The following is an 18,254-nucleotide window of genomic DNA, read 5'->3' as shown; positions in this document are numbered from 1 at the left end:
GATTTTCCCCTTTCTGCAAATTCTAGCATTGGGCATTATTAGCTGGGCAGGTTTGAGAAAATACAGAATTTTAAGATAATAATTAGTTTATTCGTTTTGCTGCCTTGTTAAACATTTTCCTTGTCACAGACCTGGCCCATGGGGCTGCTGCCCCAAACAGCAGTCACAGAGAACAGACAAATGTAGAAAAATATAGAATTTATTTAGTCATTATATTAAATGGCTTCTTGTGTTCATTGACATTTCATAGAAATAAATTTATCCCAGACAAGCTCGAAGAACAAATACACCTTAGTGGTGGCTGACAGTTGCAGATTGCAGTTACAGTGTTTGACTTCTGTGTGGTTTCCAGTTTATTTCTCTGCTTGAGCTTAAAGAACTTTGTATTTGTGAAAAGAAAGCTGAGTTTATCATTAGGAGGAGTGGCTGCTGCTCTTTTTCTGCATTTTCCAGTACAAAACTGGAACAGGAGTCTCAGGTTTGAAGGAGTGGTTGCCAGCAGCTCTGTCTGTGGTTACAGTTCCTTGTTTAGGTGCAGGTGGAAGTTTAGGATTGTGTTGGGTGGGACTCAGAGCTCCATTAGCAAACCTGCATTTAAGGGCAGGCTGGCTCAGGAATTGCATAAGGAATTTGTTAGCTGACACTGCAGGGTGAGCTGAGGGCTGTCACCAGGGCCAGCACTCACAGTGCTACAGGAAAAGCAGTGGAGTTCAGCTCTGCTCATAAACAACTCATTCCTAAATCAAAGCAAAACACTTCCCCAGAAAAACACTCCAGAGAAATGAATATTCTGGTTTCACCCTGTCATTTTTAGGGTGTGCCTGGCTTATTCTGGCTTGGAGCAAGCCCTGAGTGCCCTGCTGCACGGTGGCCAGTGCTCTGAGATCAAAGACAAAGAGCTCATTTACTCAAAATGTAATTGTTTTATCTTGGTAGATTTGAGCTATTTGCAGAAAAAGAGATTTGAAGTTGTTGCTGAGTGTCACAGTGAGCTGCTTGTTTTCCTCAAGCTCTCCCAGTGCTAAAATAATCAGTCTAAATTCTGAATTACCTTAAGTATTAGCAGCAGGAAGCCAAATGAGAATTTGAAGGAGTATGATAATTACTGGGATGCACATATTTTCCTTGTTGGGACTCCAGAGACTTTATCATACAATTGTGTCATGCAGAGTTTAAACAAATTACTCTATAAATAATACACTTTGTTTAGCCACAGGAAAGTTTCCAATGGTAAATAGGACAAATTGTCCAAGGTGTGAAAAAAAAGGTTGAAGTTATTTATAACTCACCCTTTTTTGCTTTTTCTTTATAGAGGGGATGGGAGGGTCTTCTCCAAATCCAGTCACTTTGGAGAATAAATTAAATGAACTTCTAATCAAAAGAGTTGTACAAATAAGTGAGGTTTTTTAATACAAAACCTTATAAAAGAATAGTCTTGGACATTTTATTAGCCAGTGGCTAATATTAGCTAAAATGAGACATTTTATTAGACCTGTGGCAGACCTGGTGTGTGTTTGTGGTTTATCTGACTCAGGGTGGTACAAACATGGTCCTTTAGCCTTCAAATGTGACACAACAAAAAACTCCTGCCTTTTGAAATGTGCATGAAAGGACACACCCATTGTGGTGCAGGGGTGACAGGGATCACTGAGGGTGTTTTATGGATTTTTTTGAATTTTTGTATGGATTTTTGAAATCACCTTTGCTCTCCCAGGGAAGCAGAGCTGCCCGTGGTGAGGGAGAGACGAAACTGCCTCTGCGACCTCATGAAAGTGCCCAGACCCCAGCTGGTGGCCAAGGTGAGGTGGGAATTTGCTCCAGGGGCTGCTTTTTTCATGGAGGTGTCCCTGAGGACGTTCCCAGCCAGCTGCAGAACACGTGGGCTGGCTGGAGCTGCTGCCTGAGGCCCTCCCAGCCCCGTTGTTCCAGGGAGCATTCCAGGCTGGCAGCGCCACATTCCAGCCACAGATGTGCAGCCACTGCTCCTCTGCCCTTCCTGGGGAAGGGGAAACAACAGCAACTTCTCCATTTCAACAGCAGGATGATGACATGAGCTGGTGCAGACCACAGAATTGCAGCACTGCTGCTGTGGATGAATAGCATACAAAACCATAAAGTGTATAGATATACAGAAATATATATATATATTTATATGTAATCTATATTTTTAGATAGTTTGGACGTGCCCACCCAGCTCAGTATTTCAGAAGTGCAGAACTTTCTGCTTTGGTAGAGGTTCTAGAAGAGGTTTTTTAGTGTTTTAAAGAATATGTGTTACTGTGTAGATATAAATATTTATCTTTCTTTAAAGACTCATACTTAAGACACTATGAATACCCTTCAAAGACCTCCTGCTGCTCATAGCAGTGTCTTCACTCATTTTCCAGTTTTTCCCATCTGCTTCTAGTACAATTTTAAGAAACCTCAGCTAGAATTTTTATAATTCTGGAAAACAAGAGTCTGAACCTCCTGCCCAGCAAGGAGTTATTTTCAGAACAAAAACTGAGCTGAGTGTTGCTTTTAAAAGTTTTCTAATCAAGTAATAGAATAAGAGATCTTACAAGATGAACGCTCTGATCTCAAAAAACTCCTTCTGCTAATGCTTAATTTTTGAAAGCTGAGAGAAGACTGATACTTTAGGAGAGAACTGTCTCTAGGATAAACAAAATAATAAGAAATATCTAAAATATTAAGAAATAGTAATATATAAAAGTATCTAAAATAATAAAATAATAACAATATAATAAATAATAAAAATATCTAAATTAATAAGAAGTATCTAAATACATCTAAATCCAAGTATCTCTGAGGGAGCTGGGACAGGTGGGATCTGGATGTTTGGAACTTTCCCTCCTGCTTCCCTGCACATCAGCAAACATTCAGTGTAACCTTCAGCACAGAGCTGAGCCTGCAGCTCATGGTGCCCCTGAGGAGGGGCTGTCCCAGCTGTCCCCATGTCCCCAGTGCTGCTCCAGCAATGGGAGAAGCCAGAGAGGAGGCCAAGCATGGCAGGATAAAAAGGAGAATAAAATTGGCTTCATCTGGAATTCATACTTTCTAAATTACTGCTTTAAATTTTGTACAAATGAAATTTGCTGGAGGGTAGTTCAAGCCATGGGGTTAAAAGGTAAAATATTACAGCTTTAGATTTTCTTTTCTGTTTGGGTTAGTTAATTACAGGGCTGGGAAGTGCTAGGACAGTCATGCCACAGGGAGCTGCAGTTCCCCCCAAAAATGGCTCAAAATCCCAAATTTCCCTCCAGAAAAATTGAGAATGGGAGGGGGGGGGGGGATTTTCCCTCCTCCCTGTTGTGTCCGAAGCCCCCCAGGATGGATCCAGGATGGTCTTGGGTCTGGGGGTAAAAATCTGGGATCCCAAATCCTGCCCAGGGAAAATGGGAGGGTTTAGAGGGAGAGATCTCCCAAATTCCCAGGAAAAATGGGGAGTTTAGGGGGGTTTTTCCTCAATTCCTGTGAAAACCAGGGGGTTTTCCCCTCCAATTCCCAGGAAAAGCAGGTGGTTTGAGGTTTTTTTTCCCCTTGTTTCCTGGAAAAAACAAGATTCTCCAATTCCCAGGAAAAACAGGGAGCTGGGGGTTTGTTCTGAGTCTAAAACTCCCCAAAATCTCCCACTTCCAACCCAAAATTCCCCCCTCCCTGGGAATTCCAAGGTGAAGGTGTCGGGTGGGGGGAGCAGGGGGCTGCTTGCTCCAAGTGACTTTTCCTTTTTTTCCTTTTCCTTTTTTTCCTTTTCCTTTTCCATTTTTCTCCCTGGCAGAGTTCAGCATGAGGAGAGCAGGTCCTGCTGCTGCTGGGCTGTCCTGGAGCTCCTCAGTGGTTCCAGGGTGGGAAGAGGCTGAGCTGTGGCATCCTGATCCATCCTGACACCTGAGCCCTGCACTGCTGGGCAGGAGAGGCAGAGCCTGGCTGAAAGCCCACATGTGCCACAGGAAGACAAAAATCCCTTGTTTTCAGTTTTTAATGTTGCTGTCTGGCAGGTTCTTGTCATGCTCTGTCACACTGAGCTGTCTGGTTTGGTGTCAGGGGTTTGGACCTCCCTGGCTGGAGCCTGTGCTTGTACACACAGCAAGAATTAAACCTGACCTGCTGCACTGATCTCTTCCAAATTTATTTTTTCAGAGGTGAGAATGGCAACACTCAGTGATACTGAAATCATCCCCAAGCACCAAGTGTCCCTGTGGAAAAGTCTGTCATTCCTATGTCATTGTCAAACCAAAAAATCCAGGTTTCACTTCAGCCGATGTCAAAGTCTCTCTTAACAACTCTTTATGTAACTTATTCAGACAAATTGTTTTTAAACTGAGTTTTGAAGAAGGTGAGGCAGTTCTTTAAGCAGCTCCAGGACTGCTAAGAGACTCCAGACTGCCAGGACTCCAGCTCATTTCTTCCCCCTACAAAATGAAATCACTCTGAAACTGATCTTTAGTGAGATCAATGTAATGGGGAGGGCAAATGCACAGGCCACATCCTATTGTAATTACACTGTTATTTTATGGCTGTAATTAAATCCCACTATCCCAGTAGCTGAACAGTGGCTGTGTGTGTATTGACACCTCTACAGATGTGAAAGGAAGGGAAAATTCAGGCACACAAGCTAAAACCAAGCCAGTTTCTCTGTGAAGTAAATGCTGCAAAGTGCAGGTGTTCACTTCCAACCTGGCTGGCTCAGACTCTGGTTTTGAAGAAAGTAATTATAAATGAGATTATTCAATGCTTCTTAAGGATTCCTGCAAGCTGGACTGGGAGTTGGAATTAGTGGAGCTCACTGACTGTTAATCACAATTTACCAGTCAGACTGAGTGATGTGCAACAGTAAGAGTAGTGATGCACCCAGTAAAAACAACCAGTAATAACTCCTAATGTGCACAGTCAAAAGTAATGCACACAGCATTACCCTGGTGTAACTGTGACCTCCCTTACAAAGGGGTTACTCAGCCCAAAGATTAAATTAACAAAGCACAAATGACTACAAAGTTCTAAACCCCTGAAGAATTTGGTTTTCCTGCACCCAGACACACAGAGAGCAGCACTGCCTCACCTTGCTTTAGTTAAAGTGATAATAATCCTTCCCTTCCCTCAGGTTCAGCGTGGCCAGGTTTGTTTCAAAGGCTCCACCTGTCAAGTCCTGCAAGGGAAGAAGAAGGAAATGAGCTCAGACTCATTTCAGGCTGCAGCAGGTTTGGGTTATTGATTCTTTAGGCCACAGGAGAAAGTCCCATTTGCAGAACTAAGCAAATAAACCAAGGTTCAGGAAAGTTTCTGTTCAGAAATTGAAGGTATTTTGAAAATTTAGTGTTCAGATCAGTGTTGGGGGGATATCAGAGAGCTCCTCCCTCTGCAGTGCTGCTCTGGAGCACACAAAGGCTGCTCAGCCCAGCTCTGCTCTGGTGTTTGCCAACTCTGACATTGGTAGAAAATGGGCCAAGGCATGAGTTGGACAAAACAAGGGGTTTGGGTGGATTCTGAGCACTGGTTAGGGTGTCTGATAAACAAGCCCTTCATCAGGCAGATGAAATACTCTGCAGAGTTAAAGGTGTTTCCTTTTGAGCCCCAGTCAAGTTATCAGGACAGGAACTGACTACATTTGGTCCTTGAGCAACCTCAGTGATGTCATTAAGAAAACAGGGCAACTTCAGCATTCCTGAGCACCTCCTGCAATTCTGAATTACTGGTCTTAAGGAATGTCACCAAAAACCCCCCAAAAATTAATGTTTGTGTGGTTGGCCCAGAACAGCAAGAGTGAAGTTTTAACTGTGAATGTTTAAGATGGGAAGTAACAGAAAGGGAATCCCACTGAAACTGGAATTGAAGGAGTTGGAAAAAAAATAACCTGCTTTATAGAGGAGTTAAAAAAAATACATAAGAGACCAGATGCTAAATTAAGTGGGAGAGTTAAAGACAAATCTTTCATTCCCAGAACACAGGAAAAGCCAGGCAGGACTGTACAATGAGAGATTTAACTACAAATTTTCTGACAACTTTATACAATCAAACTACTTAAATTGCTGTGACAGAAAAATAAAAATCCCTTTCATTTCCAGCCGTTGGAATCCAAGCCAAGGCAGGGCACAAAGCAGCATTTCCAAGCATTTTGCTTTTACCTCCAAGCAAGAGCAAACAGGGAGCACAAACCCTTGGGTGAAGTGGCCCTGAGCAGCTCAAGCCACACTTTGATTCTCTTCAGCAAAAACTCACACACAGAGAGCAGAATTCCAGCTCCAGCTGCCTGTGAAGCCATTTTTAAATGAGCAAAGATCAGAGGATGCCTCCTTCTTCCAGGATTTGCTCTGGTACCAAAGCCATGCCAGTGCTCACAAGGGAGGAACTGCCTGAAAAAATAAATGAGCCAGTGCTGCTCCAAGTACATGGCCAAGAGAGTCACTTCTTGTAAACAGGCCACTTAATAAACACATCTAATCTGCAAAATCACCCTCTTGGAGCTGCAAAGGAACATGCAGGTTTTGTGTGTGTCAAAAGGAAAAATAATCCCCTACCATGAACAGCAAAATAAAAGCCAATAAAGCCCCTTAAAGCACACGTCCTTCTTCAGAAAATGGTGATGAACTTAGGTTGGTAAAGAATAAGCAGAAAATGCTCAGTGGCCATCAGGGGGAAAATAGACTGAAATCCCAACTGAAGTCAGAGCCCAGAGTTTGCAGACAAGATGTTGTATAATAGTCTCATTGTAAGGGCTTCACAGATTAAATGTGCTTTAGAACAGGTTGCACAGATGTTTTGTCTGGGGACTTCCACCCACTGTTCTATGCAGTATGAAAAATTAAATTAATTGTAATAGTACTTGCTGATCCAAGAGTTTATCAAGCAGCAGCACAGGATAATGCCCCAAGGCACTCCCAGTCTGGCTTTCCAACCCAAGTTCTGAGCCCAGAGCTGATCAGGGGGTTGGGAGTGCCAAGTTAAGAGCAGGCAGTGCCAGAGGAGAGGAGATCCAGCTGATCCATCCCTGAAGGGATCAGCACAGCCTCAGAATGTCAGTGTTGTGTGGAGCTGCAGGGTTTTGTTGCTGTCAGAAGGGTTTTTATTGTTTTTTACCTCTCCAGTGTATTTGCCATTTTAAATCTTCTGTGTTACAACAGCAGAAGAACTGCTGGTTATCATCTAATGATATTATCAGGGCAATTAAACCAGTTGAAATAAGTTACCACAGTCAGAGAGAGAAGATGCCTCAGAACTGGCAGGGCCAAACAAAATGCTTTTTAAGATCTGATTTAAAAACAAAGCCTTTGCCATGCATGGGGCTGCAAATTCTTGGCCCAAAGGAGGCTGAGTGCATGTGCTCATTGGGGTATATTTGGTATTGGGCAGGGAAGTACAACAGATCCAGTCCCTTCACAGAAGCTGTCCCTTTTTGTATTCTTAATTTTACCCAATACTCCTGATTTAAATCCCAAAATACCCTGCACAATCAGTCTGATTTTAAAAGCCATTCAGCTGTAGAGCAAAAGCTTCTGGGAAAAGGCACATACAGTGAATAGAAACTCATTTCCCTGAGGAGCAAATGCTGCTCCTGCAGGAAGCCAAAGGTGGAACTCACCAGCTTCACACAGATCACGAAGGGTGGAGTTGCATCCCTGAAGTGACACACAGGAATTTTTGGTTTTGGTCTCTCCTGCAGGAGGAAGGGGTACAGAAGCACTCAGGTTATTTGCCAGCTTGGTTTTAGGAGCTGCTAAACTCTAAAAGGGGAAAAAAATGTGTTGAGCTGTGATGCTGAAGAGACCTTGCTCATTCTCTGCCTGTGCTTCAGTGCCTGTCACATTTCAGTGCAGTTGTGTGAAGTTCCACCAAATCTGAATTTCTGTTCCCAAGAGGAGCAGCTCTCACTGCTCCACTGCTTCCTCCTCACCTCCAAGTTCTACTTCAGCCCTTTCCCAAACAATTCCCTCTTTGATCTGATGGCAATGTGTGCAGCTTCAATGGCTTGTCCCTTAACAAACTGTTACTCTTTTTTTGGTTAATTTTTTGCCATTTTAGTGAACTGCATCCATTCCTGTGCCCTCAGACAGCATCAGAACAGGCACCAGTGCAGAGAGAGGAGGATCTCTGTCTCCTGCTGGGAGCTGTTAAAGGGCTAAAGCTCAACTGGGACTTCACCCCAGATCCAAGCTGCAGGATTTTCCAAGGATTCACAACAGCTGCAGTACAATCTTTACAGCTGATCTGAGAAAATGGGTTTGTTTCAGGAAGACCAATGCCCAGGATGTGTGTCAGTCACACTGACAGCATTACTGAGCTGCTGGGCAGTGAGTCCCCAGTATTCCAGGCTGAAATGCTGATCCCATTTGCTCCCATGCAGCTCAAAGCACTCAGTCTTTTCCCAGTATGGAATTGTACTCCAGGCTAAGCACAAGCTGTACCTGAGGAGGGGCACTCCTGTCCCTCCTTCCCTCAGTCCCACTCCCATCAGACACAAGGATCTGGCAAGCTCAGGGTAATTTGATTCACAAGATAACTTGTTGGAAAACTTTAAATTTTTAGTGTTCCTTCCCATTACCCACCATAAACCAAATTCTGCTCCCATTTAGAAGACACACCAGTCAGTGAAGACTGTTTTACCCCATCATCAGGATCCTTTCAGAGTAAGTATTTTTGTCTTTCTAAACTGACTTCACTGAGTGTGAAGCTGACAGTCCTGGCTCCAGTTTGCATTCCAGTGTCCGCTCCCAGCCCTCCTTCTGTCACAACCTCTCTACCAAAATGAGCTGCTAGACAACACAAGATCAGTGACAAATTCCATCATCACATTCCCCAGGACACTTCTAGATCACAATAAAGAATGCAAGAGTGCTTATAACTCACCTCAGACTCCTCATAAGTGTAGAATCCTTTTGTTATTTTCTTTTCATCAACATCACAAAATGCAGTTACCTGGAAAACAGCAGCAGAATGTTTCAGTAGCACCATTTCACCTGTAATGCAGCTGTGAGCAGAGCTGCAGGCATGGGATGGACACAGGAGTGGGGCAAAGCCCCCTGGGCCTCCTTTGGAGCTTAAACCCTGATTAAATCCTTCCTGGGTCTGTCTCAAGGAGTGGAGAAAATTCTGCAGGTGTCTATGAGCACATTCTGATCTAAGTCACTGACTGCATAAGGGAACACCACCAACCCCATCCTCAGGGAGTAAACTCATCCCAGAGACCAATTTCCTCATTTTGGCACTCCACTAACACCCAGGATGAGATGCAATAAAAGCCTCTCTCTTCCTGTCCCCCCAAGCATGGGATGTACCCCCAGACACCTCAGGACCACTGCTCTGGGTGCTCTGCAGTACCAGCCTCAACTCCAGGGCACAGCACACCAAATCTGGGAATTCCTATGGTTCTGGACTTCAATTTCAACTGAAAAGTTCAGCAGATCTGATGTTTAAACACAAATAATTACTGCTTCACTTTGCTTATTCTTTACTAGAGTTATGAAAGCATTATTTGCAGCCCTAGGTGCCAGATATTTCAGATGGGTTTTTATTTGCATTCCTCATAAATATGCAGGCAGAACAAATGCCTGCCATCTAAAAGACACAGTGGCCTCATTTTTGAGAGCCACTAGGTTGCCAGGAACATTTTGGAAGACTTTTTAAAATAAACATGGCTATGTTTTCCTCTGACTTCCGTTGGATCTATCCACATTATCTACATGGAGCTCTTATGCTGAAGCAGAGCAGTTGAGATAGTTAAGGTCATACAGAAATCAATTATTCTGGTGAAAGCTGGATAGCAGCTTTCATATCTTTTTAATTGCTGCATTAAAAATTGATTAACAACACTTACTGCTGAGAAAATCTGAAAAGCCAAACAGCTGTTTATTAATTTATTAAGTTAGAGAAGGCTGAAAATGTTGGCTGGCTTTCCATGTCTAAAATCTCTCTCACACATTTTCTTCCTGTGATTAAGATGGTTTTCTTTTACCTAAAGTGACCTCATTCTGTTTGTGTAGAGGGTTTTTCTACTACCATAATATCACTTCCTTCATTAAACATCAATGGCAAGAGAATGCAAACAAAAGTATCAAGGGACTGCAAATAAGGCTGCAAAGCACCAGTGTCCAAAGCAATGAGGGAAATGAGGGGATAAACTGGGCAGGGACAGTCCTTGGAACCCCTTAGAGGGACACAGGGAGACCTGGAGAAGACAAAACAGGCACCAAAAGAAGAACAGAACATTAAGGAAATATGGAATTTGCACTCTGGGGCTGTGTGAGTGAGGAATCACATCAGGAGCACACCCAGAATTTGTTTTGGGGTTACACAAAGGACATGAGCCCTGTGTCAGCACTGGAATGGGAATGGAAGGGAAGGAGGAATTCAGGAAGGTGCTGGAGATGGTACAAGGTGCTGGTGGCTGGAGCAGCTGGGTTACACAAGCAGCTCCTTCACAGAGGAATCCACTTTACATCCCTGGCCCCATGTCCATGCCCACTGCAATGCTTTGGGGTAGCTGGAAATTCAGATTCTGTGGATGTGTATACACACACAGATTAATAAATATGTGTGTACATGAAGGGAGCCAGTAGAAGTCACTGTGGGAAGAGAAGTTCCCTGGCTTCATTCTCTTCATTCTGTGCTAACCACCTTTAAAATTCTCCAATATTCAGCAAATCTCAGTCCTACCACTTGTGTTTCACTGCCCTGGAAGCTGTGATCATAACAACCAATATTTAGCAAGATGTGCCTTCAACCCAACAGAGTTCTAGGAACAAAGTCCAATATGTTGATTTACTGTCCAATAAATGAAGCTATTTTTGGAGCTGATTATGCTCTTATAGATAATAAAAACCAAAATAAACCACCAAAACTTATGACACAAGGTAAACAGAAATTCCATTTACACTTCTCTGTCAGTAACTGAGAATTCAGCTGCAAGATCTGTGCTGGAAAGTTTCACTGTTCACCCTCAGTGTGTTATAACCCAGTTAACAGAAACCCCTGAGTGGTGCTGGACTTCTCAGCATGAATCAATTCCTCCCCAATATCTAATCTCAATCTCTGTCAGTTTAGAACCATTTCTCCTTGTCCTGTCACTACATCCCCATGTAAACAGTCTCTCTCCAAAGACACTTCTTGTACCACTAAATTGCCATTAATTCCAACTCTCCCTCTCACTCCATCACTCCAATTTCTGGGTGTAGAAAACTCTGCCCTTTCCCAACCCCCAAAACACCCCACACAAACCCCTCAGTGAGAAAAAGAACACAGGTGAGCCTGTGACAAATTTCCCTTTTTGATGCAAAGAGCTCAAAGCCTTTTTGTTATCACTGAGGTATTTCCCTGTATAATTCTCAATGGGCTCAGGCAGCTTAGCCCTGGTATTTACAGTAGTAAAAAACAGGTCAGACTTGAATGGGTGATTTTCCTGCAGCCTGCACACCATGTGGGTGGGCCAAAATGTAAGGCAACTCTTTTTCTGACACACACTATTTATTTTCCAATTAAAGCAAAGCTGTGTTTGGAGTCTAAATACAGGACTTAGGCACAGTTGTTTATCCTATAAGGAGAAGCCAGGGCATCAGGCTTATGGGAGTTATTTACTTTATACACTATCAGGATAAACCCAGAGACACCTATTTATTTTCCTGCATTAATGGCTTTCTTTCTTGGAGCTTTTATGAAGAACATCTATCCACACATGAACTCCTATCTCCCTGTGAGAAACCATGAATTATAAAGCCATAAAGGAGTCTCCATTTGCTTTTTTTTCCCCCTCTCCTTTTAGCAAAATTACTCTTTGGCAGTATGACACAGAGTCCTCAGATCACACTTCAGTATTACTAAAATATATGAATTATTACATGGTTTTGTTTTAAACATGTATAAAAATCTGCACAATTACAAAAATTCCAAAGGAAAGGACACTGCTAATTCTCTCAGCTCAAAAGTGGAGGAGCCAGCTGGGTCTCTGCTAGAGCCAAGCTAAGGAACTACTGTAAGACATTTTTATAAATATGGATTGCAACTAACAGTGGTGTAAGGGGAAAAGGAGAAATTGCCTTCTCCCTCCTAAGAGAAAGTTTACATTGCTGAAAAGATAAGATATTAACTCAGAAACAACCTCTGCTGGGGGAAGACACGTTTGAGGAAGATAAAAGCCCTTTTCTGGCTGCTCTTGCTAATAAACACAGGGGCTCAGCAGGGCCAGGCTGGGGCTATCAGACCTCCCTGGGGAAAGGAGATGGAAGGCAGCAGATCCTCCTCCAGTGACAGAAGGGTGCCCTGGGGTGCAGCTGGGGCTACCTGCCTGCTGCAGCCCTGCTGGGATTGCACAACCACCATTTAATTGTTTGTTTCCTGTGTGACTGGCTGGGTACTGCAGACAGAGTTTCCTCACACTTCCCATTCCACTCAGATTTCATAATGGAAAAACTGAAAGGTTTCATCAGCTTAATGATGTCCTTTTATGGTGAATGATCTTCACAGGATTTTATTTCCCCCATCTTGTTTTCACCTGGGGTCTGTAAAAGCTGTTTACAGAAAGCAACAACCTGCAATCAGCACATTCTCAGGTCTGGAAGGACATGAGAGGCAAGTTCCACATGGGAGAGTGAATAACTGAGTGGAACTTGACAGAAAACTGGAAAACCCTTCCAATAAATGGTCACCTGCACACTGTGACTTCCCCTTCCTCCTAACATCAGCTGGCGTCCTCAGAGTCACCTCCAAAGAGACAAAGGTGAGACAAAGACACCTCAAAACCCTACTGAGCAAAATCCAGAGACAACCTGCAAAATCCTACTGAGCAAAATCCAGAGACAACCTGCAAAATCCTACTGAAAAAATCCAGAGACAACCTGCAAATCCTACTGAGCAAAATCCAGATTCAACCTGCAAAACCCTACTGAGCAAAATCCAGAGACAACCTGCAAAACCCTACTGAGCAAAATCCAGATTCAACCTGCAAAATCCTACTGAGCAAAATCCAGAGACAACCTGCAAAACCCTACTGAGCAAAATCCAGAGACAACCTGCAAAACCCTACTGAGCAAAATCCAGAGACAACCTGCAAAATCCTACTGAAAAAATCCAGAGACAACCTGCAAATTCTACTGAGCAAAATCCAGAGACAACTTGCAAAATCCCACTGAGCAAAATCCAGAGACAACCTGCAAAACCCTACTGAAAAAATTCAGAGACAACCTGCAAAACCCTACTGAGCAGATCTTCCCTGCTGCATTCCCTCCCCATCTCATGGAATCCCACAGCTGGTTTAAACTTCTAGTGAACCCTGTTAATTCTTCTATTTATAATTCTTTCATTGAAGCTTGTAGAAAGCTTCAGGAGCATGTTAATATACATCTCTGCAAGAGCAAAATCAATTTTGGCCATTCATGTCAAAACAAAGCAACTGAAAGCATTACAATGCAAGTTCACATAGATACAGCTAATGAAAAAACAGGACAAGAGCCACACAGGGGCATGGACAGCTTCTGCCATGCCATGGAAGCACCAGCCACAATCTGAGTGATTTTCTGTACCAGGAGCTGCTTTTATTTCCCCTCTTTAGCACTACAGCCAGGACAGTAACTGGGGATATCTTTAAATCCCAAGAATGCATTTCATTATTCCATTTAGACACCATTCCACTGAAAACAGCAGCAGCTTCCCCTTTTTGCACATATCCACAACAAAACCAGTGGAGAATTTTAACACCAGAATCCAACATGCAAAATCAGCTGCTGAACACTGGGTATGAAACATTTCCCTTGTTATGTACAACACACACCTGCCTTCATAGGTGTGGGACCTCCCTGCCAGAGACTCATCCCTGCAGAGGAAATCTGAGTGATGCCAGGCACCTTTTGGGTGTGCACAGCTTTGTGCTGACAAAACAGGGCTTGCAAACAGCACTTCCTCCCACATGGAAAAAACAGGGAGTTTTCCTGGCCAAGAAGCATTCACTACAGCCCAAAATGAAGCCTTGATTTACCCCATGTCATTTTAGCAGGTTTTATACCTGGATTTAAGGGAAACTTTCAAATTTCATCTCTTTCCTTGTTCTGGAGGCTTTTAACTTGCTTTCACTCTGCCATTCCACTGTGGAGGTGGGTGTAACATTCTCCTCTTTATTCATGTTTCCTTGCTTTGCATGCCCCCACTCCAGGCTCTGATAGTGCCACTCACACACTTTCAGAATGGTTAAAATGCTGCAAAATGTGAGCATTTCTTGGCTCTGGGGATGAGCTGAAGGACCAGAGCTGCAACACAAGGTTTGGTGATGGTGCTCTTGGAAAAAGGCAAAGGGAACCCAATGGATGACTTTAAATGGTGGATGAGCCAAGGAAAAGGGCCTTCAAAAGACTTTTTCTGTTGTCACAGAGGAATGGCATGGCCTGGCTGTGTACAAGCACTGTTTCCAGCCCACTAATGAGCTGATGCTTATTTGGGCCTTTCCCCTGCTTTTCCATGAGCCCCTGGAACTCTATTTTCAGCCATCGGAAATGACACGAAATGTTAATGCTCAAGTTCTCCTTTTAGCTGAAGTCTGATGGAGAATAAAAGAGCAGACAAGACAGCTCAGAAACCCTCCAGGCACATGGAGCATCCCAAAAAACATTTGGTTTCCATCTTCAGCTGCAAATTATAGACACAACGGATGTGTTTTAAACAAAAAAAGGCCTGTTTGACTTCATCCTTGCAGAAATGCTAATACTGAACCACTGTCAGCAGTGTGAATCAAGAAGGGGACAGCCAGGAAGCAGAATTTCCCTAAGAATACTGAGATCATGGTAATTAATTCATAAAAAAACCTACTAGTGGAATAATTTTTTTCGTGTGTTGCTGTTTAGCAAAAGTCCTGAGCCTTGGATTTTTGCCTGACTCCTTTGGAGACAAAGCATCATTTTAATATTCAGTATACAGATGGCTGAGGGAAAAGGGAGAATTGCTGAGGTGTCCTTTTCTCTTTTAACATAACCACAGCTCACATTCACACTGTTTCCCAAACAAACTAAAGTAATAATTTGTTAGTGAGTATGAACACAGACAGACTGCTGCTTCCTGGAATTGCCTGAATTTTGTTTTCTAAGAAACAATGCTCTTTGGCACAGGGCAGAGCTGGGCTTTTCAACATCCCACAAAGACCTTGTCAGCAGAAGAAATGCAATTGCTTTGTTTACCAGGTTCTAAAAATACTAGAAACATTCTTTTTTGCTTGAAAAAGATGTTTTCTTACACACCCTAAGCCTGACAGTTCAAATGATTTAATTCTCTTCCTGAGGATTTAGTAGGGTCCAGGTTTGTTTCAAAATTACAAAATAATACAAGATGTATGTAGGAGGGGTTTTTTGAGGTTTTTTTTTTTATCCTAGGAGTGTGTGTCCCAAATTTTCTGCAGGTACTTGGTGCCAATTGAGAAAACAGCCCTGCAGTGACTCCACAGTCCAGCCAAATTCAGTCAGGACATCTGATGAAATTCTGCATCTCAATAAAAGTATGCAGACAAACAAAGCATAGGGGAAATCTCAGGAGCCTAAACTGACTTAAATTATTAAACCAACTAAAATTAAGTTTAGACAGCTATATTCTAAACTTAATTTTAGTTGGCTTTATACTTTTATAGGTTTTTATATCTATAAATAAAATATAATCGTCATCATTATTATTATATATAATCATGAAATAATATATAGAACATAAATGTCATAATAAATCAATCAATAAAAAAATCATATTTAATGGACAGGTCTGTCCTCTCTGAATGAAGGAATTGATTCATTTAATGTCTTTTCATCTAGCTCACCCACTGCCACATGATGGCAATGACTGAGGGATGGCTCTGCATTGGCACTGGAATATCAAGCAGGAAATTCAGTTCAGTTTTTACTTTGTACATTTACTCCCATGCCTATTCAGTAATTCTACCTGTGTGTATACAAATGTCTTCTATTTTTTTATATGTGTGTGGTCTGAGGGCCACAACATTAATCAGGTTTTTATATGTATTTGTCATTTTGTCTTCCCATCTATATTCTTAAGAAAAGAAAAACACATGCAGCAATAGAATGAATGTTCTGTAGCTCTTTATAAGAAACAGCCATTTGACATTAGCCCTAAAGCCTTTATCTAACACAAAGTTATTGCACACAGGAATATGTTATAAAAATAAGGTATTTAGACTCTTGGACAAATCTATCCTGAGAAATACCTGCCACTGCCAGATCCCAGCATTTTCAGCTGAATGTGAATGGGACAGCCATGTCCAGCAGCTTCTGCTCTCCCTTTCAGCCCACACCAAACCCTTTTTTTGGCAATCAAATCCTTTTTTTGGCAATCAATCCCTTTCCAAAGGGAGTCACAGTGGCCAGGGACGTGTCCAGTATCCACTTTGGAACTGGGCAAATATTACACAGCTGTGGATGACCCTGGGCAAGGGAGTTCAGCACCATACAACCCAAATAAAGAGTTGCTCTACTCCCCCTGGGAACCTGCTGACTACAGCTGTGTCTCACCCTCCACTGTGCTTACCAGGGATATGGTGCATTTCTTGCTCTCCATGCCCACCATGAGCTCTAAATAAAATACCATGGCATTTTAAAAGAAGAAATACATCACACAGAATATTGGGAATTGCCCCAATTTGTATTAATTATCAACTACAACTTTGGGGACAAAATCTCTTATGAGAATTTTGCTGGGTTAGATTAGAAGAATATGAAGAAGAAGTGGGTTTGTACAAATGTCACTTTCCAGCTCACCTTTTTCTGATTAGCTGGTGACAAGCTCCTGTAGAGCTTCTTGCCTTGCTTGCCAGCATTCCAAATGGTGAATGATGTCCAGGAGCTCAGGACTCTGTCCTCGAGGAACCTGACTCGGTGATTCCAGATGGTTTCCCTGGAGAGGTGGAAAAAGGGCAGATTTTGTTTTAGCATTATTATAGAGCTATGTGCACATGTACACACTCACCTACAGGTAAACCTGACCAAAGGGATTCATATAATTCCAAAAAAAAAATTCCAAAAATCACATCAGAACATTAGGCTGGAAATTTCTGAGGGAAGTGTAGAAAAGAAATTCCGTGGAAGTTCTCACACAAAAAACATTTGGTCAGGTTTACAGCCTTAGACACTGAAGAGCTCCTGACATCTTCCACAAGTTCAAGACAGGTTCTCAGAAAGAGAAAACAATGTCAAGGAAAGCAGTTTGTTCATGGTCCATTTCTCCCAGCTGGCAAATCCACTTGGACAACCACAGCTTTTTTTTGAGTGTGTGTTCTAGCCCATAATGCAATATTTAAGACTGCAACATTTATCATGGATTAAAGAAAACTGCCTGCTGTTAAAAACATCTGCTTTATTTCCAGCATTCATTTCATATTCATTAACTAGGAACCCACCTCAGCCTTATTAAACAGTTTCCTAGACAGAATAAATTGATTTCCTCAATTTGGCAAATGATTCTTCCCAACATCCATCTCCTGAACAAGGCACCTTGAGCTTTAACTTTCTTTCCCAGGAAATTCTGATGAACCCCTAGTGCTGTCTCCTTATTTAAGGCAAACTTCAAGTGGAGTTTTGCATTTTCTTGTTTGCATCATTCCTTCACAGTCCCAGTTATGTTCTGAAGACCACACAACCCTCATAGGACCCAGTGACCCCACTTCACTTCAGCACAGCCAGATCCTGCTCAGCCCTTCATCACTGATCCTGCTCTGATAACTTGGAAAAGACCTCGTGCACAAATAAAATTCCCTCACAGCTCCAAGGATGATGGCTCTGCACCAGCATTTCAACTAATGGGGAAAAAGAAAATTTTGGATTTGATCAAAAATCTCTTTTAATGCAACCACAAGATGCATTCCTGCTGAAAAGCTTTAAGTGCTGCTGGCATCTTTTGACACTTGCCTTTTTCCATGTTCATGAGAGCATACTGCAGTCCCAAAGGAAAGTTTAAGAAACAAAATATGAAGGTCAAGTATTTTTCCAGGATCACTTTACTAGGCATTTTAGAATTTCTGCGTGTGTCTAAAAAGGAAGATTATTGCTTTGCACGTAAATGGAGAGCTTTTAAAAGTGATTTTCCTTTGAAATGTGACTTCAGAAAGATAACACCATATTACATTCTAAAGGAACTTCAGAATCTGTTCTGTTGGCTTGAGTGGCACTGGCAAGTTTCTTTTCCACTTGAGTTTACAACATTAAAGAAACTAAATTAAAAAACCAGGCAGCCTTACAAGGCATGAAAAGAACTTGTAACAAATTTCTAGGTGCAAACACTGCAATCTACCT

General features: G+C 42.4%; 2 protein-coding genes across 12 annotated transcripts in view; one reads left to right on the top strand and one right to left on the bottom strand.

The window, feature by feature from the left end:
- TBCD (tubulin folding cofactor D) overlaps positions 1–4,116 on the top strand; it is a 125,965-nt gene extending 121,849 nt beyond the window's left edge. The window contains exons 39-40 of the mRNA XM_054645190.2: positions 1,715–1,799; positions 3,779–4,116. Of these exons, the coding sequence (XP_054501165.2) occupies positions 1,715–1,799; positions 3,779–3,790 (97 nt within the window). The 3' untranslated portion in view covers positions 3,791–4,116. The remainder of the gene's footprint in view (positions 1–1,714; positions 1,800–3,778) is intronic.
- Positions 1–18,254, bottom strand: part of QTGAL (queuosine-tRNA galactosyltransferase) — a 111,496-nt gene that overhangs the window by 541 nt on the left and 92,701 nt on the right. For 6 of the 11 annotated variants that reach the window (XM_077188124.1, XM_077188128.1, XM_077188127.1 and 3 more), the window contains 4 exons: positions 16,725–16,860; positions 8,842–8,910; positions 7,577–7,651; positions 182–5,146 (listed from right to left, as the gene is read on the bottom strand). In XM_077188124.1, coding sequence (XP_077044239.1) covers positions 5,066–5,146; positions 7,577–7,651; positions 8,842–8,910; positions 16,725–16,860 — 361 coding nt within the window. In that variant the 3' untranslated portion in view covers positions 182–5,065. Of the gene's footprint in view, positions 1–181; positions 5,147–6,218; positions 6,351–7,576; positions 7,652–8,841; positions 8,911–16,724; positions 16,861–18,254 lie in introns of those variants that run through there. The other 5 variants (XR_013184703.1, XM_077188125.1, XM_054645192.2 and 2 more) reach the window with 5 other exon arrangements.

Source organism: Agelaius phoeniceus, chromosome 19 (assembly GCF_051311805.1).
Source record: "Agelaius phoeniceus isolate bAgePho1 chromosome 19, bAgePho1.hap1, whole genome shotgun sequence".
Classification (NCBI taxonomy): Eukaryota; Metazoa; Chordata; class Aves; order Passeriformes; family Icteridae; genus Agelaius; species Agelaius phoeniceus.
The sequence above is the reverse complement of the archived record's forward strand: the minus strand, read 5'-3'. Positions and strand labels throughout refer to the sequence as shown.